The sequence below is a fragment of the Watersipora subatra genome, chromosome 2 (genome assembly GCF_963576615.1).
Source record: "Watersipora subatra chromosome 2, tzWatSuba1.1, whole genome shotgun sequence".
Lineage (NCBI taxonomy): Eukaryota > Metazoa > Bryozoa > Gymnolaemata > Cheilostomatida > Watersiporidae > Watersipora > Watersipora subatra.
In genome coordinates, this window is record NC_088709.1 from 70,909,409 (window position 1) to 70,935,069 (window position 25,661).

The following is a 25,661-nucleotide window of genomic DNA, read 5'->3' on the forward strand; positions in this document are numbered from 1 at the left end:
AATTTTACACATCTCCCTCTGGTGCTTTCCATCTGAAGATTTAATAACTTGGTATCAACACAAAGCAACTTACTTGAGTGTATGCAAACTCTGTGTGCTCCTCTTTCAGTCTTGTTAACACGCTGGAAACGACTGATGAGCCTTAGCACAAGTTGGTCTTTTTATATTAAAAGTAACGGATGTTTTTCTAGACTTGTGTAAGCCAGATTAGGACCTATTACTTCGGCCGCAAGCCGATTATTTCTGACGTAGGTACCAGTTCTGATCGGACACAAGTTGCCTCCAAACCCGGATTTATGCAGCAAATTTAATCAGCTCTGATCCGCAAAAATCCTGCGCAACTCCGTTTTTAGCGATTTCTAAAGCAGCTTAGGCGGTCAAATGACCGACCAAGACCGTTTAGCAATCTACTTTTCTGACCACAAGAAGAGCTTGCCCCTTGGTCACATAGACACAATATCTATGTGTCTAAATAGCATGAACCTCATTTTTCATACTGTTTAGTGAGTGCATTTCAATATTGTACCAAGTTATGTATATGGGTCTCATGCATTGTTAGTTACCCTAACAATGATGATCATATATTGGTAGATACCTCTGTCTCTATGAGCTCTGTAGATCACTGTCAGTATGCCTATCAGTGACCTAAAGACCCATAGAGCTTATATCTTCCTCATTTTTGAAGCATCGTGCCCGATGCTTAAGCTAGATGGCAGAATGACAGATATAGATACATGTATACGAAGTATGAAGGCAGAGAGAATAAATTTATATAATATTTATGTTTAAGTTGTATTAAAGTTCAAAATTGCTTTTATTAAAGGTATCCACTTGTTAAGCAATATTCTTTAACCAATCATGCAGCCAATATATCAGCTAGCAGTCTGTCCAGAAGGGCGGTCATGTGTGCAGACCTGTCTCTAGCCGACTGCACGGCCGCCCTCCTATTCTTTAGTTTCTTTTGCAACCTGGCGAGCTTCGCTGCCGCCGTGCAGCATTCCTTGCTTTGTTTTCTTTTTCCGTGGCTTTTCTTCTTTGTTTTTTCTTTCTTTTTATCTTCTCTCTTTTCCTCTGATTGGACTTCATCCACTGTTTCCTCCATTACCTCAACCTTAATAGGCAGGTCCTCTGTATTTGCCATCTAAAGCAAGGAAGACATCCACAAATGTAATCAATCTAACCGCACTTGTGCAGTTAGTCAACTACGTTCATTTGTAACCTAGTTCAAAGGTACATATAATACACACAAGGTTTACACTATTGCTCTGCACATTGCAAGACATATCAAGTGAACTAGAAGTTCAACATGTATCTATTGCAACATAGCCACACAATGCATACCACCTTATTGATGTATGAGTATACATATATATATTGTTTTTGATACAGGATCGAGATACGATCCAGTACCAGCAACACAAACTGTCAGCGGGTCCTTAAAACCATTTGTTTACGTTATATAACGGTTTCGGGCCGGTACGAGGCCTTAACCCGTACCTTGGCTGTTCGTCTGCATCGGCAGATTCATCAGCCTTACCCCCTTCATCATCCCAAACAATGTTATCAGAGTCTGCATCTGACAGATCCTGGGTAGCGTTAGATGCGGATGGATTGCCTCCGATCTCAGCACCTAACGACTCGTTTGGACTCTTTATTGGCGCGGGCTCGGTTGCGTCGCTCGGTACTGGCGGTACTGAGTCGTGTGCAACAGCCTCTGGCCAATGCTGCAACCTTTCCTCAGCAAGCTTGCAGTCATTTAGGTGGACCCAGTCAGGCCTTTGAGTCCTCCCATGCTGTACCAGCACGTCCACCCCTTGTCTGACAAGAACCTCGTAAGGTCCCTTGTACAGAGGCTGAAGTTTAGGTGAGAGACCAGCTTTTGGGCTAGGTCGCTTCACATAAACCTTATCTCCTGGGTGTACATCAACAAAGCGCACTCGTTTGTCGTGCTGTTTCTTTTGTGCTGCACTAGCCACTTCATTATTGTCGTGAGCTACCCTCCAGCAGCCTCTGAGCTTCTGTCTTAAAGTCTCCATGAATTCATCTGAAGACTCAAAACAGGGCTCATCGGTTGAAGGACACAGCAAGTGAACTGGTAGACGGCATGTCCGTCCGTGCTCCATCTCAAATGGAGTATGTCCAGTTGAAGCATGCTTGCTGGTGCGATAGGCTAGAAGTACTAGGTCCAAATATGAACACCAGTCTTTCTGTTCCCTATCAACGTAAGCTTTGAGAAGCTGCAACAGTGTCCCGTTGAACTTTTCCACCAAACCCTGACTTTCTGGGTGGTAAGCACAACTGAACGCCTGTCTCATTCCCAACAGCTTCGAAACCTCGCTGAACAACTGTGATGTGAACTGCGTACCACGGTCTGTCTGTAATTTAGCTGGTACACCATGTCTACAGACTATAAGCTGCACAAAGCTTTTTGCCACAACCTTGGCAGAAATCGACCTCAGTGGTGCGCACTCTGGATATTTCGTGAACCTATCCATAATGACCAATATATACTTATTTCCCCTATTGGAAACAGGAAGTGGTCCTAAAATATCCATTACCACAGCAATCCATGGAGCGGCTGCCATAATGGGCTGCATCGGCTCCTTTATAGGATGTGTCATGTGTGCTCTTGTAAGACAACCTTGGCAAGATTTAACCCAGTTTTCCACGTCTTGTCTGACCGTCGGCCAGTAAAATCTCTCGAGCACCTTGCCAAGTGTCTTATCTACTTTAAAATGTCCTCCGTAGACAGCATCATGACACTCCTCTAATATCTTCGCGATCAAATGTTTGGGTACCACTAGGCGTCCCCGGGACTCGCTAAAGTTACGAAGACACCCGTCGCTACGAGAGTAGTCGCACTTAGTCTCAGACCTTTTGACCTCAGATCTCAAATCTTCCGGCACATGTGAAAGAGGAAGTGAATTTAACTTCCTTTCAATCACATAGCGAAGGACTGGATCTTTACGTTGCTCGACTCTGAAGAAGTCTTGCTGAGGCTCTCGTGCTATTGAGTACAAGGCGGACAACACAGATCTAGTTGCCAGTACTGGCTTTTCATCCTCCAAGTCGACAGAAGTGTAATTCATGCGACTGAAGAAATCCGCTGGGCGATTTTTCGACCCTGGGCGGTAGAAGAGTTTTACATCAAACTCTGCCAGTTGCGAGACCCATTTCATAAGTCTTGCATTATTGACCTGTTTTATGCCCCAACTTATACTCTGTTGATCACTGTACACATACACTGGGTGACCATAAAGGTAATGACGCCAGTGTTTCAGTGCCAGAACTATTGCATATAGTTCTTTCTCCACTGTCTCATATCTCACCTCGTGTTTCTGGAACGTTCGAGAGAAATATGCAATGGGATGTTCCCTATCGCCATACATTTGGCTCAGGATTCCACCACAAGCGTACTTGCTAGCATCCACAGATACAAGGAATACCTTATCAAACTGTGGATACCGAAGTATGGGTGCTCGGGTGAGCTTTTCAATCAGTGTCTTGAATGCTAATTCGCACTCCTTCGTCCAAACAAAGTTATTACGTTTCTTTGTCAAGCTAGTCAATGGCCTCACTATGTCTGCATAGTTAGCCACAAACCGGCGATAAAAATTACAAAATCCTAGAAAAGTTCGTACCTGTGACACATTTTTAGGAGGAGTATAGTTAGCCAACTTGTTGATGTTTCCTGGGTCTGGATGAGCTCCATCAGGAGATATCACAAACCCCAAAAATGGCAAGGATCTCCTGACCCAGTGACATTTTTTCATCTTCAACCTGAGGCCAAACTGAAGAAGGCGTTGAAACACCTCTTCCAAGTGTTTGACATGCTCGTCGAAGGTTTTACTCGCAATCAAAACATCATCCAAGTATACTATGGCTGAACTAAACAAAAGTCCGCTTAATACAAACGACATAAGTCGCTGAAATGTTGCAGGACTATTTCGTAACCCAAAAGGAAGTCGATTCCACTCGAACAGTCCTTTACTGGTTATGAAAGCGGTGTACTTTCTTGAGTCTTCGGCCACAGGAACTTGATGAAACCCAGAGAATAGGTCTAGGGTGGTTAAATACTGTGCCCCTGACAAAAATTCCATGGCCTCATCAATTCGTGGCAAAGGGTAGGCATCAGGAACAGTGACAGCATTGAGCTTCCTGTAGTCAATACAAATTCTCACAGAACCATCAGGCTTAGAAACCAAAACAACAGGAGAAGCCCAAGGAGAACTGGAAGGTGATATGACACCAGCTCGAAGTAAATCTTCGAGTTTGTCTTCCACTTCCTTTCTCTTACTTTGGGGAACCCTGTAAGGTTTCTGTTTGATCGGTCGCCCATCAGTAAGTTTTATTTCATGCTCACATGCTGTAGTACCAGGAAGATCACTATCTTCTATGGCAAACAGTACCGAGTACTTAGACAACAAGCCCTGGAGTTGGCTCTCTTCCTCCCACGTAATGTTACTATCCTCTAAGTTGAGGTTTTGTAACACTTTACGGGAGTACATATCAGAACCTTTAGTCTCCTGGACATTGTGTTGTTGTACTTCGGCAGCTAAAGAGACGATTCCAACTTTAGAATTGGCATAGACAGTGACCGGGTGTTGACTTACATTAGCAACACGCACTGGGATGGTAGTATCCGCACAGACTAACGTGTGTGGGCTTAAAAGCTCACCTGCAGGCTGTGAGACCTGTTCAAACAACAACTCTGTGCCCTGTTTAATTGGTAAGGAGAGTCTACATGGCACGACTACAGCAGTTCGTGGTGCAATCTTTATGGTATCTACTGCGCATGCAGACACTCGAAGATCATCTGCACCCGATACTGGAAGCTGTTCGTTACCAATAAACACTTTCTTAGCCTTTACATCAACTGAAAATGGAGGAAGAGTTGCAAGAATGTCTAGTCCAAGGACGCCATCTACTTCTAGACGACAGTTCCTCAGAACAGGAAACTCATGAGTTCGACTCTTGGTTCCTATCCCGACATTCAACTCAACCACACAGTCCAATGGAAGTTTGTGGCCAGTAACCGATACAACATCAGCATCACTGTCACGTTTCCGCTCAACAGGTTTCAACTTGAGTTGCTCTATTAGTCTGCTGGTCACTAACGATACCGATGCGCCACTATCTAGAAGGAATGAAAAAGTCCTGCCTTTGATTTTCACACCAATAGTCAGAACCCTTTTCATTGATATCAAATGGTTAACCATTTCACTCTCTCGACTGTCAACTGTATTGCCTTCGCACACCCTCCTAACTATGGTCTCAATTGGTTCGCTACTGACAAAGCTTTCTATCTCTGGATCAGTAGCGTCAGGTATTATTACATTAACCACTTTTTGATTTCGGTTTTTAGCTCGCAACTTTCGAGCTCCATTTGCTATTTTATTAAACAATGTAAACCTCTTACAAATCATTACCACAAAATAAGAATTTAAGGCTAAACAACTAACAACTATCCAAAGGTGTATAGGTTCAGTAAGAAAAGTGAAGATATTAGTTAGTCCCTTTTGAACAATTTTCTCGGCTATTCCAAATTGGTCACCACTAGAGGAAAAATTGGCTGGGTGAGTAACAGCCTTCAGACTCCCAATTATCTCATTCTCAACAAGAGTGTTATGTAACAAGGCATTCAGATCAGCTACTGGCTGTAGCTCCTGCCAAGTATACATTATGACTGGGCTAAACACTTTTGGTTTCACCAATTCACTAAAATCGTCTTTTAGTGTTAGGTGAGAAAATGGTAGTGATATACCCATTTTCTTTGATATTCTCTTGACAGTAAACGTAGGTCTGTGGTATGTATACATTCGTTTAAACAACTGGAATGTCACCCATGGACGTTCAGAACAGTCTATGGTAGTCCCAGTATATTTAACAACCAATGTATTCGTGTCTAGGTACCCATCATACTGTGCTCCATTCATATGTAACACCAATGGTACTTCCCTGATGCAACTTCCCTTTGACACCTCCTTAGAAGATATCGTTTTGAAAGTCACATTCCGGACCTCAAGACACGACCACAGCTCCAGAATGCCATGCGAAGAGTCAGCAACAATGTCGGTTCTGTTTAGCAACTGTCGCACAGCAACAGTTGGACTGGCAATTGTGAAAGCTCGTACTAACTCTGATGTGAGCTTCAGTGAACTACATGCCTGCTGTAAGGAATGCCTGTACACAGTATGCATTTCCTTCACGACAGTATCATGTAGAGCTTGAAGTTCAGAGGCTAACATATCGGTCATTACATAACCGACATCGCCGTTAGACGCACTTTCCCGTTTGGCTCTCGCTTGATCAATATGCCTAAAAGCAATTCCTTGATCAGAAAGAATCCATGTTATTTCACAGTCGGACACATTACGATCAAAATGTGTTGTAAGAGCTAACTGTCCATTATCAGACATCCAACTCTTATGCGCCATATTGCCAGACAAGTTTTGATAAGGGAGAAACTCACATTCAACTTTGTGGTTCACTTCCCAGACCAAAGCCTTATCCCCTAACCGACAACTGCCTTGAGCATACCCTGGACATTCGGATACATCAGCTCCAGTGCATTGAAACCGTTTTGCACCGAAATGGGTATACACAGAAACAGGCGTAACAAAGTAGTTGTCTTCTTTCCACTCCCACCATTTGCAACATTCGGGTAACCCACCACGTGGCACTCTCCAATTCAGCATGTTTTTGGTTTCCATCATTCCAGTGGGAGAAGTAACAAGTGGGCCAGCTGGGCTGACACCACCTTTTACCATTTCCCTACACAGGTCAATGGACACCGGGATAGCACTTTCTGAAAACTCCTTCAGAGTTTCATCTCCAAAGAAGTATCGCAGAAGACGTGCCGAGGATTTCACACCTCTACACAACCATCCCTTAGTCTCATACTGTAAGAGGTTACGTCGAGCAAGCTCAATCGTAACTCTAGCTGGAGTTGTAGGAGCAGAAGATACGTCAGGTTGGCAATCATATATTTCGGGTAACCGAAATAACTGGCCTTTGACTGAGGTTTGGCACAACATGGGCCTTTGAGCAGCGCAAACGCTCACCATACTCATGAAACAGATCGTTGCCAAAAATATATGCCCATTTCCAAAGCTCACACCTGAACCTGTGCTGGGCGCAGATGTATGTTGTGTCACTTGGGAATCGTCAACACTTACTGTGTTAACAACACCTCTAGCAGGTCTAGGTACTGCCCTACCAAGCTGGTTTTGGCGGTCACTCACAGGTTTTCGTGGTTTCCTGCAAGTGGCAGCAAAATGCCCCCAGCCTTGGCAATTCCAACAACGCTGGTCACCTTTCCTATTATAGGCAGTTCCTGGCTTCGGGCCCCCACCACTTCTCCGAGCTGGAAAATGGTGACGTGGCTCGGGCCAAAAGTTTTTGCCATTAGAAGGAGGAGGAGGAGGGGTATGCCTGTAATTGTGCAGAGGTGGGCGTTGTGCAGCATTGAAAGCAACTAGGTTGCTTACTTGCTTAGTTAACACATTCACCTGCTGCGCTAAGGAGTCATTGGCAACGGCAGCGGCAGTTACCAAAGGCTCATCCTCAAGAAGGAATTCACGTTGAGCTTGGGCCTTGCAGGCGTGCTCAAGCGCATCCTTCAGTGTAGAGGGTTCCTTAGCAAGCACAATACGTTTTAGAGGCAACCGGAGCCCCCTGATGAATTGCTCCAAAACAACCTGCTCAGGAGCAGGGTTGTTAGGATCAGGCCAAGACGTTTTGGCTAGTTTCATCAGACCCGCATAGTAGGCTGTGACTGTTTCTGAGTCACCCTGCTGTTTCTTATGGAAGGAGGTGGATGAGTATTTAACACCTCCCTCTAGGGCGGTTAAGTACTGCTCCAAATCATCCATAATCGCCTGATAACTGGTAATACTACCAGTTTGTAGGGTGTCTTTGTACCGTTGCAGAGCTAACCCTACTAAGGCTCGGTGCAACAGCATTTTCCGTGTAGGGCTATTTTCACTTAACCCCATTCCTCTACAGTAGATTTCAAAATCTACTCTGAACTGGGAGAAGGGAAATTCCCTTTTCTCCAGATCATATTGAGGCAGCGCATTTGCTCCTGCTGACATCCAAGTACTTGCAAGCATAGAACTTGCAAGTTCTGAATTGTCGGCAGCCCGACGCTCTAACATCTGAATGTGTTGGCTTGCGTCAGCCACCTCGCGAACTAACCGCTCGCGTTCCTCCACCAGTTTTACATTGTCAGCCTTTGCTTGTTCGAGTTCAGACATTTTCAGAATTTTAAATGCAAATTTGGCAATTCAACTTAACTATTACTATATATCAATTATTAAAGCGAGAAACTACTAAATTATGTATGCTACTAGTGGTTAGGTAACAATACTATTTATACAACTATTACCTTTCGTTAGTTGCTAATCAATCTATGTTAACAGAAATATATAGGTGTATGTTTATATAAGCGTAGTGAATACTACTTGTTTTACCTTTCCTTTTTCTCTTTGGGACTGTTCAGGGTTATTATTTTCTGCGTCAGCAGTCAATTAAAATAGCAGCAGCTCCCTAAAATAAAATAGGCTTTGTGTTGTTACATTGTCTGGTAAGCGTCACTATCATTAAGAATTCTCAGCTAATCAAGGTATAAACCACTCACCCGGGTTTCTTAAAGAAAGTGAATCCGGGTATGAATGTAGTTTACTGATTGACTGGTATTCTTTTGGCAATCTACAAAATTACAGTAAAGTAATTTATTTTAGATTTGCCTCATATCCAGGTCATTGAACCATAACAAGGATATGAAAAGTAATGTGCTACCATGGAGCATGTTGGCTTTGGTTTGCTAATCTACGAAATGCTTAGGATTATCTACATAACTTATGCTTAGACTGTGAAACTATAAATAAACTCAATTATCTCATAATCCTAAGGCTTAGTCATCAATTCAAAACTTATCAATTTATTACTCGCTATAGCTTATTCAACAACTATTACAGTATCCATAATACTATTCTACTTGCTCACTGTTCAGAAATTCAGTGCACTAATTATCAGCAATTAATTGCTATGTGGTTTGCTAAACCAACCCAGTTAGACAGCAAGGGCCAGATTGTCAATAAAGTTTTGCGCAAAGGGGAGAATATCACAGGTATAACGTCTAACTGTTAACATCACCAGTCTATCAATTCATAGAGGTAAAATCACACACTATAAAGACACGTCATAAGTTACATGTGCACATGGTCCAGTGGCAATCAACCATGGCACTAAAATTCCAAGTGATTAGCGGCTACCCCATCTAGGCATAATTAATTCTAAATAATGATCCACTTTGTAGCGCTCACTATCTTTCATTATATCCCATACGCATAGCCAACATGGTTTAATCAACAATGTAAATTACGCAGTTATAAACAACAGATTAAAAGAAAACATCAGAAGGGAGAATCAGCTGAAATTTACTAAAATCATTTTTAAAAAAATCTTATAAGTACACAGTCTCAAAATGAACCTTCAAATTTGTAATAGGAAAAATATGCTTAGCATACCATTGTTATTTATTGTGCTACAAATTTGTCTCTAATATATCTTTAGTTAGCTATTTCACTGTCTATATATTTTTTTCCCAAGTTATTATTCTCTTGCTAGCATATAAATCTTATTACAAGGTCTATGTGTAACACACTACATGTTTGAACTTTGAACTGAGCAACCCGGTTCTGCTGTGTGAACTTATAAACTTTAACAATGGCTTTGTACAACTCACAACTAAAAGAATGTGATTCAACAGTTTGTCAATTAACCCTGGCTTTATTCATATCAAAATTCCAGAGTCATTTCGTCCAGTTATAGTGAAAATATCAATACATTACATATCACTGATCTCCCACAGTATAAAAGAAGTTAACATTTATCTTTCCAAAACATAATATATATATTTTATAAAATCAGCTAAATACTCAATTTAAATTTTACACATCTCCCTCTGGTGCTTTCCATCTGAAGATTTAATAACTTGGTATCAACACAAAGCAACTTACTTGAGTGTATGCAAACTCTGTGTGCTCCTCTTTCAGTCTTGTTAACACGCTGGAAACGACTGATGAGCCTTAGCACAAGTTGGTCTTTTTATATTAAAAGTAACGGATGTTTTTCTAGACTTGTGTAAGCCAGATTAGGACCTATTACTTCGGCCGCAAGCCGATTATTTCTGACGTAGGTACCAGTTCTGATCGGACACAAGTTGCCTCCAAACCCGGATTTATGCAGCAAATTTAATCAGCTCTGATCCGCAAAAATCCTGCGCAACTCCGTTTTTAGCGATTTCTAAAGCAGCTTAGGCGGTCAAATGACCGACCAAGACCGTTTAGCAATCTACTTTTCTGACCACAAGAAGAGCTTGCCCCTTGGTCACATAGACACAATATCTATGTGTCTAAATAGCATGAACCTCATTTTTCATACTGTTTAGTGAGTGCATTTCAATATTGTACCAAGTTATGTATATGGGTCTCATGCATTGTTAGTTACCCTAACAATGATGATCATATATTGGTAGATACCTCTGTCTCTATGAGCTCTGTAGATCACTGTCAGTATGCCTATCAGTGACCTAAAGACCCATAGAGCTTATAAATTGCCGCCGTAGAAAGCAATAATGTTGAATTTGATTTAGTTTTAATTTTATGTCACCGCTCAATGCCGATAAAAGCGAATCAGACGTTGTAGAAAAAACTAACATGGGAAATCAATAAAATTTAAAAAAGGAATTCCTATGATACGTATAAGGAGGTTCTATTTATAGGACAGACAAGTCTGGTCTATCTCTGGCTTGTTCACTAGTTTTTGTTTGAAACTGGGTAGTTGTATGGTATAGTCTGTTAAAGTACTTTGGACAGAAGAGATGACTTTCATATAACAACAGCACTTAGGCCCTTTTCACTTTAGGGTATTCAAATCAGAAGCAAAGAGGGTTTTCTGGAGTACACAGAAATAGACTTTTAATTCGTCTATAGGCTAAAACACTCACAATAAATCTGAACCAAAATTAAATAATAAATCGACAAGCTGTTTGTCACCTGTCAATGGATAAGTAGCCAGAGAACAATGATGTAGTTCATTTGCTGATAAAACGATTAAATGATTCTGCGCTGAAACAGCTTCGACCTGGTTAAATACTTGACACATCGTAAATGCTGTGTTTTTTAAAACAAGGACGTGACCTACAGCCATTTCCAATATTTACGTTTATACAGCAACACTCCAACATGCAACTGTTTAATACACCAGTTGCTGCAGCCAGGAATCATTGTCTAACATGCCATTATAATTGTGCCAAGTAATATTACGTATATAACAAATATGATGTCTCATCAGATCGTGCTAATGTCAGTGAGCAGCAATAAGATCTGACTAGCCCATTGCTATATCGGGTGCTGCTGACATAATTTGGAAGGCTGTATAGAGCAGTATCACGAGGAACTAGACGAGACAGTAGACCAGCCATCCTCTCGCTATATGCTGACTCATTTCCTGCCGCGCTTGATAACGCTCCTACGAAGGAGTTTCGCTCTGATTGGCTCCTATTATGCGCTCGCCTCCGTAACTGGCTGGTATTAATAGCTTTGCCGAGGTATTGTGTGTCACGATAGCGTACGAATCAAAGCGGTTATCGATGGACAGGGAATGGAATGTGTTGAACTATACATAAATCTGTCAAACAAAGGACACGCAAGAAGAGGCCAATCGCATGGGTTACATAATGCACACGACATGATATGGTGTAAGATAGCAAGCATCCTTTTAAACAGCTAAGATTCTCACTAGAACATTTAAAAATCAAAATTGTAAACTACTTTGCAAAGAAATGAGTTAACCTATGGTCCAATGCATGGCTTTAGTTCAGGGTATCGTAACATAGACTTATTTATTTTCATAGATATAAAAACTAACTGAGGCTCAGAATCTCTCCTTTTAACTCGATGTACAGATAGCTGTCGTTATTGAAAACATGCCACCTCTGAGGGCAATAAGTGAGTCGGCCTTAATTGCAACTAGTATGCTGCCACAAATGCCATAGAAGTATAACATAACAGAGATGTAGTTCCCAGCCATGGAAGGGGCAGTAACAAAATACGCCGTACATTCCTCTTCAGTATAGCAACGAAAAGCCTCTTATTGCTTCAAATCTCAATAACAGCCAGACATTTTAAAAACATATATGGTTTAGTACTGGAATATACTGTACTTGCACACAAATTATAAAAAAATAATCACTTAAATAAGAAGGTACAAAAGTTATTAGTTAGGGCGCTTCTATGTAAAAGGAGGAATGGCCTTGACTCCTTTAGCTGCGTAGTTGGTCATTGGGAGATTCTTAGTGGTCCATTGACAGAAACATATTTGGTGTACTATATTTAGCATGCACACACGTGACCTACACGTGGCCCACATCCTTTGTTTAGCTACCATTGAATATTCATACAGTGATTTTGTTGTGGATATCGATTGCAAGATTGCGAAACCAATAAGCATACAACAGCAATAAACCTGTAAGGTTAATGTAGGAAAACAGTTTATCTGCCAACTATTGGTGGATGTGAAAATTTTCCATTAGAATTACCGTAAAACCTCTAATTGAACGCCGTGGCGCTCTATTTTTCAACCCTTCCACCATTTTTTTACTCTTCCAGCGGTCAAATAGAGGTGGCGCTCAAATAGAGGCTGGCGTTGTATCTTTCAAATAGCTCATCGGAGTTTTGGGAAGCTAAATTCAGCCCTTTTAAGGGCCAAGCAATGTTGCCTACATTTTGCCCTCTCCTTTGGGTATGGTGACAACAACTCTTGTGGATACAATAAATTTGCTAACTTACCACCAACTTGTCAGACATCTCTAAATAAATATGCATAGGGAATCCGAGAAATACCTCTACCAGTATATGGTATCTATTGAATGCAATTGACCTGCGATTATATGATAGCCTGCGCAATTTGTTGGATCTTTCAATTTTTGTTTCATTTTAAATCTGAAGGGATGTTTTTATTTATAACAATATTTAACAATGTTGCACAAAAGCTCATTGCATTCAATAACATGTTTGCTATAGTTTGCAACAAAAACTGGAGTTTTATATGCAATAGAAAAGGAGTTATGAGCGTCGATCCATTTTAAGCCGAGTTAAGATAAGCGTAAGGATGCTATTAAATAATTTGTTATAAATCTGCAAAATTATAAATTATATAATAATAAGAATCTATCAAATGCTACACATATAATATATTATACATTATATACTACATATATAATGTATATATTCAAGAACAAGTGACATAAACGACCCATATTTATAATACATGCAGAAACAAAATTTACATTTTTGACACCAAAATATTTGCATTATTTGCTCGGCCAGTTACGTTCTGATTGTTGCTTTCGATGGAACGAATATCTTCTTCTGGCTGTCCAATACCTTCCATAATGTCTGCTGACCTTAACTTTTCAACTGCACTTCTGAACTAGTCGATATTAGTAATAAAACAATTTATTTCGCGTAGCAGAACTTTTACACATTGCATTTTGCACAAATACAAAGCGTAAAAGTTATGCACGCTAGGCACAACCTATAGCCTAAAACTAATCATTTATATACCATCGCAAATGTAAACCATTTTTTACATACGACGAAGTATCGAGACAGCGTTTAATAATGAACAACTATTAGTCTGATACAGTTATTAATTATTTCTACGGTGTTGCTTTCAAAGTTTTAACGAAAAAACCGAAAAGCTTTGGAGTTGGAAAATGGACTTCGATACGAACAGAAACAACGAAAGAATTAATTGTTATTGATGTAACTGAGTCATCATTAGTACGATTTTGTGGACACTTTTACTGATCACTTTCTATAAAGAGTTTGTGAAGATCAAATAATGTCACAGTGGCGGTCAAATGGAGATGGCGTTTAATTAGAGGTGTTACGGCATGTTAAAAACCCCAAATTTGTAACATGTTCTGATAGAGCTTCCTATTGACCTTTAGCATCAACTCATTACAAATGGTAAGACCTGCGAATGTTGCTCCCTTAGCTGGCTACTTCAGTCTAATGTTGGTAGTTGTCAAATCACTGTCAGCCAAGGATAAACAACTACCAACTAGCTATAATGCTAAAAAACAATAATTTCGTCAATTATGTAAAATGATTTTTCTGTTAATGACAAAGATTTTACCAGTTCAATTGTATTAGTTAGTGCAGTAAAAGCCTGGCTACACTTTCCAACAAAATACAGCATTTGTGTGGCCAACTCATCGGCAGTACATCGTTGATGAGTCATTTCGATGACGAACATGCTGGTCTATGTCAGTAAAGACAAAAATCGATGCAACAGAGTGATTGCCTGAAATAGTTTATTATAACGATCTCAATTCAGTTTTTTTCCATTTCCAACATAACTGTTGGGATGTGTCGAAGAATGGCTTTTGAATGACGAGGACAACAGTGATTTACACAAACAACTACTTGTGTGTGGAGAGATATATTCTTCTTTGGTAATAAATATAGGCTTATACGTTTAATATTACAAAAGCGAATGTTTCATAAAACATTTCAAATAACTCTTTTGGTAATTAAACATATTAAAATCCTCTTCTGTAGTTAGTCATTAATTTGGAGTATTTTTGTACTTGAGTGTTTTTATCATTAACATGTAGCGTTGGGGGGAGCCCAATATAGCAATGCAAATAGTTGCACAGACGTTATTGTTATCACAAATCTTTGATTATCCATAAAATATGATAAATACCATGATGATACTCATATTAGTGTACTAGAACATCCAGCAAGGACATCGTAGCCAATCTATTTGTGAACACTAAGCAACATTTAGTAGCACAGTAGTGTTTAGCGGCAGCAAACATCTACACCACAAGGTGGCGACATATTCATCTGTATGTGAGAGTTATGTCTCAGACCAACTCACGAAATGGGAAATTCTACGACATAGAAACTAGATTTTTAAGGAGTTATAATTTTAACTCTTAGGAGCACTTCATCTGCTTTCTAAACATTTTTAATTACGGTACATGCCCTTATACAAGTACAAACAACATACATATACATACAACATACATGTACATGCCCTTATACAAGTACAAACAACATACATATACATACAACATACATGTACATGCCCTTATACAAGTACAAACAACATACATATACATACAACATACATGTACATGCCCTTATACAAGTACAAACAACATACATATACATACAACATACATATACATGTCCTATACAAGTACATACAACATACATATACATACAACATACATATACATGTCCTATACAAGTACATACAACATACATATACATACAACATACATATACATACAACATACATATACATACAACATACATATACATGCCCTATACAAGTACATACAACATACATATACATACAACATACATATACATACAACATACATATACATACAATATACATATACATACAACATACATATACATGCCCTATACAAGTACATGCAACATACATATACATACAACATACATATACATACAACATACATATACATACAACATACATGTACATGTCCTATACAAGTACAAACAACATACATATACACACAACATACATGTCCTATACAAGTACGTGTCCTTCTACTACAGGTGGCACTTGTAAAATACGTTATATATGTAATACTGATATTGGAGAGAGAGAGCTGACTTCTCAAGGTTGAAGTATGAGAGGAGAGGCAGGGTGAGAATCGAAAAGGTAAGGTCAATCCTAAATATTCTTAGCCCAATCAGTCTCAGGATAGTAAACTGATGAAAAAGCGCTTATTGGTAATTCTCTGTAGATAAAGGAAGAGGGGTGGTCAATTTCCATTCAATAACTGAAAAGTAATCTCGAGCTAGTTTTAGAATTTTTCTCGAGCTGTTCCTATATAGAACCCCTTTTTATCGCTGGCATCAGCCTGCTCATTGCTCGGGGACTTTCATATCGGTAGACTCAGTCAATCCTTAGAGATGAGACAGACAGCGTATCACAGTGTATATGCTGTGTACAGTGTACAGTGATATGACGGATACCAAAAACCCGCAAAACAGCGAAACGCAATACAGCCAAGGCCAGATAGTTGAAGCCAGGAAGTTGGTAGGATTGCTGTATATCACCAGCATTAGTCTTATAACGGTTAACCTCAGCCAACCAAGAAAGCTTTTGCTGAGCATTAATAATAGATAATGAAGGACTCAGACTTGAAGTTGTGCTCTCACTAGATGCAATAATCATTTGGAACTTTTTTACATGAGGAAAGACTAAATAGCCAAGCCTTGCATGAACAACTTTCAGGAACGGGAAGTGTGATAAATGGTATTTTAAACTATTTTTCTTTCCACTCATACATGTCATCATGAGCTACTAGATCAGCTGTACTATGTTTTATGATTCAATGCCGTCTCCACAATTTCAGAACGAATTATTGAATAACTATAATAGAGTACGCAGCTAGTCTGAATTGTGAATTTGAGTTTTGAAGTTTGAATCATCTATCATTTTTTAGTTAAGTTGGATGTAAAATGGAATTATCATCTACATAAAAAGGACAATATAAAAAAAATTTCTCTTGAAATGAGATTTCAGTCTAAACGAAGAATTTATGACAAAATAATATATCGATCCTATCAAGTGAGGAGGCAACTCCAGCGAAAGATTATCTATCATTGATAATGAACTCAAAAGGTAGGAAAAATACATGAGAAGTTTATAGTGAGTTTGTTTCAACTAATACTACCTGTGATTGATTGACCCGCTCATTCCAAGGATTCCTGCAAGTTCTTACCTTGAACCTCTGTATTCTCTTGACAGTCTTCCGTCTCTCCTCTTCATAAAACCGTTTCTTACGTTCTCGTTCTCTCTGCTGTTCCTCTCGCTTCTATAGAACAGCAATTAGTATTGAGAACAGCCCAAAACAGCACAACTACAGTGACCAATCCATAAAAAAGATTTTGTGTTGCGGAGAGACAGGCCTTGCTCATTCTAAACAGAACTTCTTAAACAATCGAATAGATTGTGATGACTCTGCATCAACTCTTTTTTGAAGCAGCAAAAATACTATAAAACCAAATCTCATTGTGTTCCCACTCATTTATAAGAAAAATTATGCTTCTTAATAGTTAAAATAATGTGAACTAACACAGGAGTTGTCTGCTTACAGGAAGTGACCCAGTCACCATAGGAGAGTTGAGAGGTTTATTGAAACTATTACACATTAGGACAGCTTATTGCAGTCATCTCGCATTTTGCAACACTGATAGAGATATATGCTTTATTTTTGTTACTATCCGGTATTACAGGTTGTAAGATATGATGACAACCATTTTATTATCTTTTATCACTACTAGTATTCTGGCAGTCTTGAGTGACATGAGAGATCATCAGATGTACCAATAAAGCATATTGGTACATCTGATGCACAATAATTTCAACTCTTGATTGGCGCAGAATGTCGTGGGTTCTAATCCTGTAGAATGCAATCTTTTCTCCTAACGTCTAGCTGTGGCTTCTGACAGACAGACACAGCTCATATTATAGTAAAGACTATTAGTACCATTTGATCTGTTTAAAAGGATCAAGACTTACTTTAATCAAAATAGGACTTTGCCAAATACTTGAGCCTGATTTATTTCATACCAAATAGGTATGAACACATGGCATCACATGGCAAATAAGAACTAAAGTAAAGGTCCCTCATTATAATTGGTTAAAAATGGGAAATGTTTGCAAATTAATGGAAGGTACAACTTCAAACACCTTTGATTACTGAACCACGATTGATCAGCAAAATCAATCAATCCATGCTGAGATTACAAGAGAGTGAGACTTAAGAACTACGAAATGCATTATTTAATCAAACCAATGAATAGCTTACAATAAAGAACAATAATTTATTAAAAACATGAATTAAACTCAACTGTTCCAAATAAGGAGCTATGGCTAAGGTCATTGTTATGCTCATGTACCAAAGGATTTTTGTCTTTAAGTAAAAATGCGGTTGTTAAACAAAAACACCGACAACTATAAAATAGCAAGAATTTCGATAAGTCTAAGCGTCCCACCGATTTCTCAATATAAAGCTGATGCTGTAGAAATATAACTATAATTAAGGGTATATTAATGTTTATCAAATGACTTTTAGTTTGTAGCCAATGTTGGTGGCACTTGTCATGAGTTGACAATTCCCTTTAGCTTCATCTTTCTGGAGTTTCGCACCACAAGTTATCAGTCAAACCCATACGGGCCTGTCCCTAAGCACTCTCATCCACATTACAATAGCTGCCAGCCCCTTATGGCATCATTCAGTAAACCTTCCTATCCACCTCTAGCTGTCAGGCGGTAAAACGGTTTTGTTTAACTGCCTCGTTAAAGATGATGTCAATGGCTAAGCACCATTTCTTCAAACGAGACTAGCGTATACGACGTATACTTACGTATTCGTCAATCTCATGAATAAGTCGATAAATATTTTAAGATAAAATCGCATCATTATAGGTATTACTCATGTATAAGTCATCTCAGGTATTCTAAAATATCCTGGAAAAATTATATTGACTCTGAATCGAATGCTGCCATTCCATAATAAAAAACATGACTTTCGAAGTTTAAAGTTTCTTTACTCAATACAATAAATAAAATTCTTCGGCATGTTTTAACGAGGTCTGGTATGACATGCTATATACCGTATTTTCCTTTATAATAGATATCGGTAATTCTCTGAAGTGACTTTTACATTTATATGATAAAGAAATACTATTATGAGTGTTTGTTAAGACGTCATACCGTGATGTGTTTATTCTATAATAAAAAAGTTTTTTCTTAATATTCACATTCTATTCAACTTGGCAGCAACATGTCCATAAACATTGTGTAAGTCGACCCAAAAACTTTACCTTAAAATCATTTCTCGGAAATTAGGCTTAGAAGTGAGTATAAGTGTATAAATATAATAAATAACATATATATTATTATATACTTATACAATATATTTATATAGCATAAATATAAGTATATTATCTCCACTGGCACCAGAGTCCATCTGGTAACATCTTGGCATTTTAATAACCAAAAAATCAAAGAGATTAGTCTTCATAAAAACCGTAATCTAAACATTGTTAAAGTGACTGCAACATTTGCTTTGCTTTTACTTGTAAACGCAACTGAAGTTTTGGAAAATGTGAGACATTTTGGCAAAGTTTTAAGTGTAAAAAGAGCCAATCAGTAATTTTAGGAATCTATTTTCATTCCGAAACTGTGAATAAAATTCAGCAAGGTGCCCTCGAGCCATCATGAGATAATTTAGCCGCTTCGTATGTCTTTAAAAATAGCTACTATCTTTTATTTCAAAAGCTGTTGAACGGGCAGCAGGTAAACCACTATTTCTAACGTGTGAATTTGTCTGAAGTACAGTTTCATACGTGGATGCATAGAAGCAGAGTGAAAAAATTAAAGTGTAAACGAATACAGGAAAGAACACAAAATAAGCTAAATTAGTTTAGACTTCACCTGGTCTAAGTTAGTGTAAGTTACTACATTGAGTGTTTCTGTTACCATCTCTACCCCGACACTATCCTTCTGGTTCATTACCAAACCTACAATTCCATTCACCAGACTCGAGGGTGAAGTAACCATAAAACCTTCTTTTGTTCATTCTCATTTTACAAGTTTATCTTTTTTTATAATTCTTATGAAGTGAATTAGTTTTATTGTCATGTATTGTTATGTGTTTTATCTATAGTACTAATTAAGAAACTATCAAAACATTTTAAATATAAAATAAATTAGGCATTGGTGTAATCATATAGGAATATTTGGTCAGCACATATAACATAACAGGGTGTAACATACAAAGTACTGAAATGTATTAAATTCATATGCAGAGATTCAACTGTATCTAGTTCTTGTTCCAACTTTTTAAAACAATTTATGAGAAGTTGAAAGCCGTAAGCATTTAAAGAACCATTTAGAAAAAAATATTAATTCTTAGATTAACTGATAAAAGTGTAAAGGGCCAAGACATAATTTTCTCCGACCAGACACTGTCGGATATTGTGCGCTAGCCGGATTTATAGAGCTCGTGGTAAGCACTGTCAGTCATTCATCACATAGAAATCTCAATTAATTTTGGTTCAAACCTAGCAACTGTGAGGCTAGTACCTGTGTGAATTCTCCACTAAGTGCTTGCACAGCCACTCAACTCTTACTGAAGCAAATGTGTTGCGCCTAGATTAGTGCTTCACGATTTCCAAAAAGCACCAGACGATTCAATATTGCACATTTGCGATATCATATCAAATCGTGATACATCGTAAAGGAATCGTAATATATCGCAATATTTTTATGTAAAAAACCTTTTAATTTTTTATTAATATATATTTGTATTTTTAACTAACAAAGAAACTGTTTTGTGTTTGTGATAATTGGAAACATTTATTTCATGACCCTGTGCGTGGAAAGCCATGCAATGAGCATATTATGAGACTAGAAGACCAGCATGGTTTAGTTCCAGTACCACTCACTCACGACGATAAATCCTTGTTACACGATTATATCGTTTATACGATTGGCAATATCTCTTTATATGGTGGTGATTTTCAAATTGTCTACCTTCAAAATTGCTACTCAACAATTAAATCGCCTTTTTTTAAATCTCTAGTTACACCGCCTATATAACTTATTTATGCACTTCCTACAGCAGCTATGAATCACTTCAACCAACAATAAATTAGATCAATTCCCACAAGATACCTAAGCCCGCTACAGCAATTTTTAAGACTCTCCTACACCAACCCGCAGTACCTTCTGGCCACTCTAGCAGTAGCTTGAAAACTCTTCCATAATACCATTAAGAAGCTTGCGCAGAGGCGTTAAGCTTCTCTGACAGCAGTGTAAAGTCCCTCCTACAAGGGTTTGAAGCCCCGTCCACAACAGTTTTAAGCTAATCTCAAAGTAACTGTAAGCCCTTCCCACAGCAGTTTTAAGGCCCGCTCACAATAGCCTTAAGCTCCTGCCACAATACCTTCTGTATAGCATGATGTTTAATCTGTTCTTGTTCCTTCTGTCTCTTTGTCTCCTCTTTTGCTTCCTTTGCTAAATTCATGGACGTCTGCCAAATATTTCATATTTTCAAGATACTAACTAAACTAAAAGAATTAATGCATTCAATAAACAACATTTATGAAGTTTTACATTTTGTCAAAGCTACAATATTGGGTGTAATCTTGACAACACCAGTATTGTATCAACCCTTCCCGGAGTGATAATTAGAAGTTATTTTATCCTAAGATTCAAATGTGCATCAGAGAGTAAACAACTCCAAGACATTACTGAAAATCACCAATAGCTCTTCGGAATGGTTAAGGTTGCGAAGGTTAAAACCGATTGTTTTTTCTTAATAAAAGTTAATATTATGAACATGCAGACTTTCTATATCAGACAGAAAAATACATATCCTTAAAAATTAAGCTGTTCCCAAATTAGGTTGGACTTTGATTTATAAAAACAGATATTTTAAATTAGTCGTGTACATACACATTTCACAATGCTTTTATGCGCAGTTAAGCTAGATATTCAAAACAGAAACATAGCAAGGTACAATGAGACCAACTTGTATGATAACATGCACCGTTTGTACTTCCAGAAGTACAAAAGTGTCTATATTAAGACTCTAGCCCCCAAATAGGCATGTTGTAGGCTTTTCCTGAGCTGTACAAAAATGCCATTCATTCTCAGTAGAACCAAAACCCTGTTCCATCACACGGCCACTATGGCACATGGCACTATGGCACCCAGTTCTTTTTATGTAAGCACTCGACAGTAAGACTAGGTAGGCTTTGAAGCAGCAGTTTTAACATATCAGACAGCTTGCTCCTTAGTGGCAAGAGCAGCCGTGGGCTAGTAGTCTAGAAGAACTGACCTTCAAACAACAGTTTGAGGTTCAATTCCCAATAAATGCCTCCGGTGGTGACAGGAAATACATTTAACTTAAAATTACTCTCAACTGGGCATGTTTCTAGTCATCGAGGTTCTATGCCACTGGACTCAGACATGTCCAGTTAAAATCACAGAGCCATTGGTTGTTCAACAATACTCTTAAAAAAACATGCACAGGCTCTGATTGCAGTAAGTCTAGGGATTGCCCTATACTTCCCGTCAATCCCGTCAAGGGATTACTTACACACCAATTTGGACAAAATACTTTTTAATTGTATTGAGTATTTCCGACTTTGTGCACAATGAAGGAAAGACAAGTGAACCAACAACTTACCATCTGGTTACGTAGTTGAGCTTTCTTCTTTGCGAGTCTGGATATTTTAGCAGAGAGCTCAAGTAGCTCGCTATTAAAATGAGAGGTCGAGGGATCCTTTTTAGAATCTTCAATTTCATCGAAGTCCTCTTCGTCTTCGACAGCATCGTAGAACTCATCAACATTCTTTGCTATAGCAGAGAGATCAATCATTGGTATAGAGTGAGAGCACATCAGGCAAATTGTCCACCACGAAAATAAACCATGGAAAACCACAAAAATAAATGACGAAAAACACCAAATAAATTCAAGCAACTACAATAGCCAGTCGCAAAACGAAACCAATTACCCTTCTTCAGGTTGTGACTCATTTCATCTTTTTTAAGTCTCGCCATCTGAATCTCAACCTCGAGCATCTCTATTTTCACTTCCATAATCCTACACTTCAATTCGTAGATATGATTTTCCAGCTCATCCAACAGAGTCATGGAATCGGATGCATCTGCCTGGACTGCTGTCATCTGATGAAAATGATTGGTGCAAATTTAGGATTATTATTAACACTCTTATTATTATATTATTAGGACTATGATTTTCTTTGAGGAATAAATATTCAAGACAAACATCGTGTATTATTAAATTAGCTTTTTACAGTTGAACCACACTTCCTAGGAAAAGGGCATTGACTTATCAGATTACACGGAGTGGTAAAGGTCTCTGTATAGCTGATTTAATACTAACATTTACTCTCACACCGGATAAACTAATCCAGACATGGGCCACAATGTTAAACCAATTATACTTATCTATTAGCTTCTTATAATTGAACTATAATTATAATTCACAATTATATGAATCCATGAAATAGCACAAATTTAGTAACTAAGAAACCACATCAAAAGCAAAAATGTATTGTTTAAATTATATTATAATTATACTTTATATTATAATATTATATTTAATATTATGATGATATAGGATACAACATTATTATATTATAATATATTATGTACACTAACTACTGGCAAGGTGTCAATTGTCTAAGGTTATTTTTTGGTGAAAGTAGCTTATTTTTATATTACCATTATAACTATGTTGCATTAAATATATTGAAATACAATTAACGATAGCGTGTACATCTTTGGTTTAGTAAAAATTGTCCTGTAAATAACATCTACACATCCTGTGCTATAGCCAGACATTATCTCTATTATATTTCTCAGATTAAGGGTTGGCTTTCAGTGGAAGGCAAAGGTAATATTTATTAGTGTGTTTATCTGAGCTACATAGCAAAGGGCTAGCTATATATTAATGTTTTATCAGGGCAATTATTAGATCAGGGCTATATGCCCTCTTCTAGCAAGCTAATTCAGAGTGTTATATGGTCTTTCTTTCAATTCTTCATATAAAATGAAGAACTCGCATTAATTTGAGCAATGATATACAGCCCCCATGTGGAGGCTGTATATCATTGATTTGAGGAAGTAACACTACATTTTTTAATTATCATTTTGCAGTTTTACGAATAAACGTGTGGTCTAGTGTGCTGTGAGAGAGCATGAGGTTTAATAACTACATGTAAAATTATTTGGGAAGATCAGGAGGTAGTTGATTGTCACAGTTGTCAGAGTGTTGGTCTGCCACACTAAAAGTCACAAGTTCAAATCCCGTATGATGCAACCTTTTTTCCCCTAATCTCCAATCATGGCTCTTACTCGTGCAAAGATCACGCCATTGTAACGGCATCGCTATGATGTAATACAACTGTCAGCAGCTTATGACAGAGTAGACTCTATGATACTGTATACACCAATAAGACATTAGCTACACCAACCTTGACACCAATGCGGCAATGCACAGAACTAAGTTTCCCCTTTTGCCAATGTTTGATTGAAGTATTCTGAATGAGGTGGGTTAACAGGTACGAATAGTAAAAGTAGCATGCCCAAAAGGCCATTCCATTGGTTTGGTATTCCAAATGCACATGAACTTTCCGTGCATACACAAACTCTGAAGATGTTGTGAGCATAACAATGTAGTATGTTAGAGTTCACCTTACCACTCTCCATGATCAGCCAATGAAGTGCACCAACTATGGGTTTATAGTAAACAAATGGTGATCAAATATTGAAACTGGGACAAACATTCATGAGATCTAGCGGAAGGCGTAAGAAATAGAAACCTTTTTCATGGTGCAGGTCACTTGATAATTCAATTGTTTAGACTGAGATCTCAAATGCTGCAACTTCATCTTCAATCGGTCTCCTCCCAACCTTTAAAAATAGTATATGGCTCCGTTACACACAGCTGGGTGACAACAACTATTCTGTGACTATATGAATGGTTGTTACGACCAGCCGGTGTACTTAATATGCGTTTCAGATCTTCTCAGCCAATGTTTACAAAATTTGTTGCCCAAGAATAGAGTTATCCACAAAAGTCATTACCCAAGAATGAGTTATCCACCAAAAATTTTACCAAATAATAGAGTTATCCACAAAAATGTTACCAAAGAATAGAGTTATGCACTAAATTTTTACGCAAGAATAGAGTTATTCACAAAAATTTGTAGCCCAAAAATAAAATTATCAACAAAATGTATTATCCAAGAATATAATTATCACAAGAACGGGCTAGCAGTTTTTGGTAACTTTCCAAAGTGTACAATGATTGCTCAATGCTAACAAAACTACCCAGAGAGAATGCTAGCGGTTCCAAGAGGTATTGAACAACCATCGTGACGCTAGACCTAAAGCCAACATCATTCGAAGCGTTTGCCAAAACCAATAGTATAACAAATCAGACCCGACCAGTTATCATCATGACAGTTCTACAGTCATACCTCTGCTCTCAAACGATTTTGATCTCAACCAAATAGGACATATATGAGAAAATTTGAAATTTCGATGCTTCAGACTTAAGCCAAAAATTCAGCTTCGACCAAGCCACAAGAAGCAGAGGCGAACCTTCTACACCCTATTGAACTTAAAAACTTTTTTTGTTACAATTATTAGAAATAAAATACGAAATGCCTCTGCTGTGCATTTTATTAAACACGATATTAGCTAGGATACGTTGCTGTACTCTTTCATTAATGTTTGTGTTAAAATAAGTAAAAATAAAACATTTGAAATGTTTGTATTTTTCCATGATCTCAAATAGGATAAATTTTATTATAACAAAATACACAGTCAATTTCTGCACTTTTTATTTATAGTATAGAGTAGACAAGACTCTGAGTAAACAATGCTGAGATACGAGTTGCTACAGATACAGCAGTACAGTACATCTCCCAAACTTGTCTATGAATAGAACTTTTAGGAGTAAATCACTGTATCTTACATAACACTTA

General features: G+C 38.0%; 1 protein-coding gene and 1 long non-coding RNA gene across 2 annotated transcripts in view; both read right to left on the reverse strand.

Annotated features, from left to right (window-relative positions):
- LOC137387423 (junction-mediating and -regulatory protein-like) overlaps positions 1 to 25,661 on the reverse strand; it is a 49,793-nt gene that overhangs the window by 13,412 nt on the left and 10,720 nt on the right. Inside the window, exons 9-13 of the mRNA XM_068073846.1 lie at positions 24,492 to 24,582; positions 22,659 to 22,830; positions 22,331 to 22,500; positions 21,083 to 21,169; positions 16,850 to 16,942 (exon numbers count right to left, since the gene is read on the reverse strand). Of these exons, the coding sequence (XP_067929947.1) occupies positions 16,850 to 16,942; positions 21,083 to 21,169; positions 22,331 to 22,500; positions 22,659 to 22,830; positions 24,492 to 24,582 (613 nt within the window). The remainder of the gene's footprint in view (positions 1 to 16,849; positions 16,943 to 21,082; positions 21,170 to 22,330; positions 22,501 to 22,658; positions 22,831 to 24,491; positions 24,583 to 25,661) is intronic.
- On the reverse strand, positions 558 to 8,735 carry LOC137388615 (uncharacterized). The gene is made up of 3 exons (XR_010977974.1): positions 8,642 to 8,735; positions 8,475 to 8,550; positions 558 to 1,141 (listed from the first exon to the last, which is right to left on the reverse strand). It is a non-coding gene; the product is annotated as an uncharacterized lncRNA (long non-coding RNA).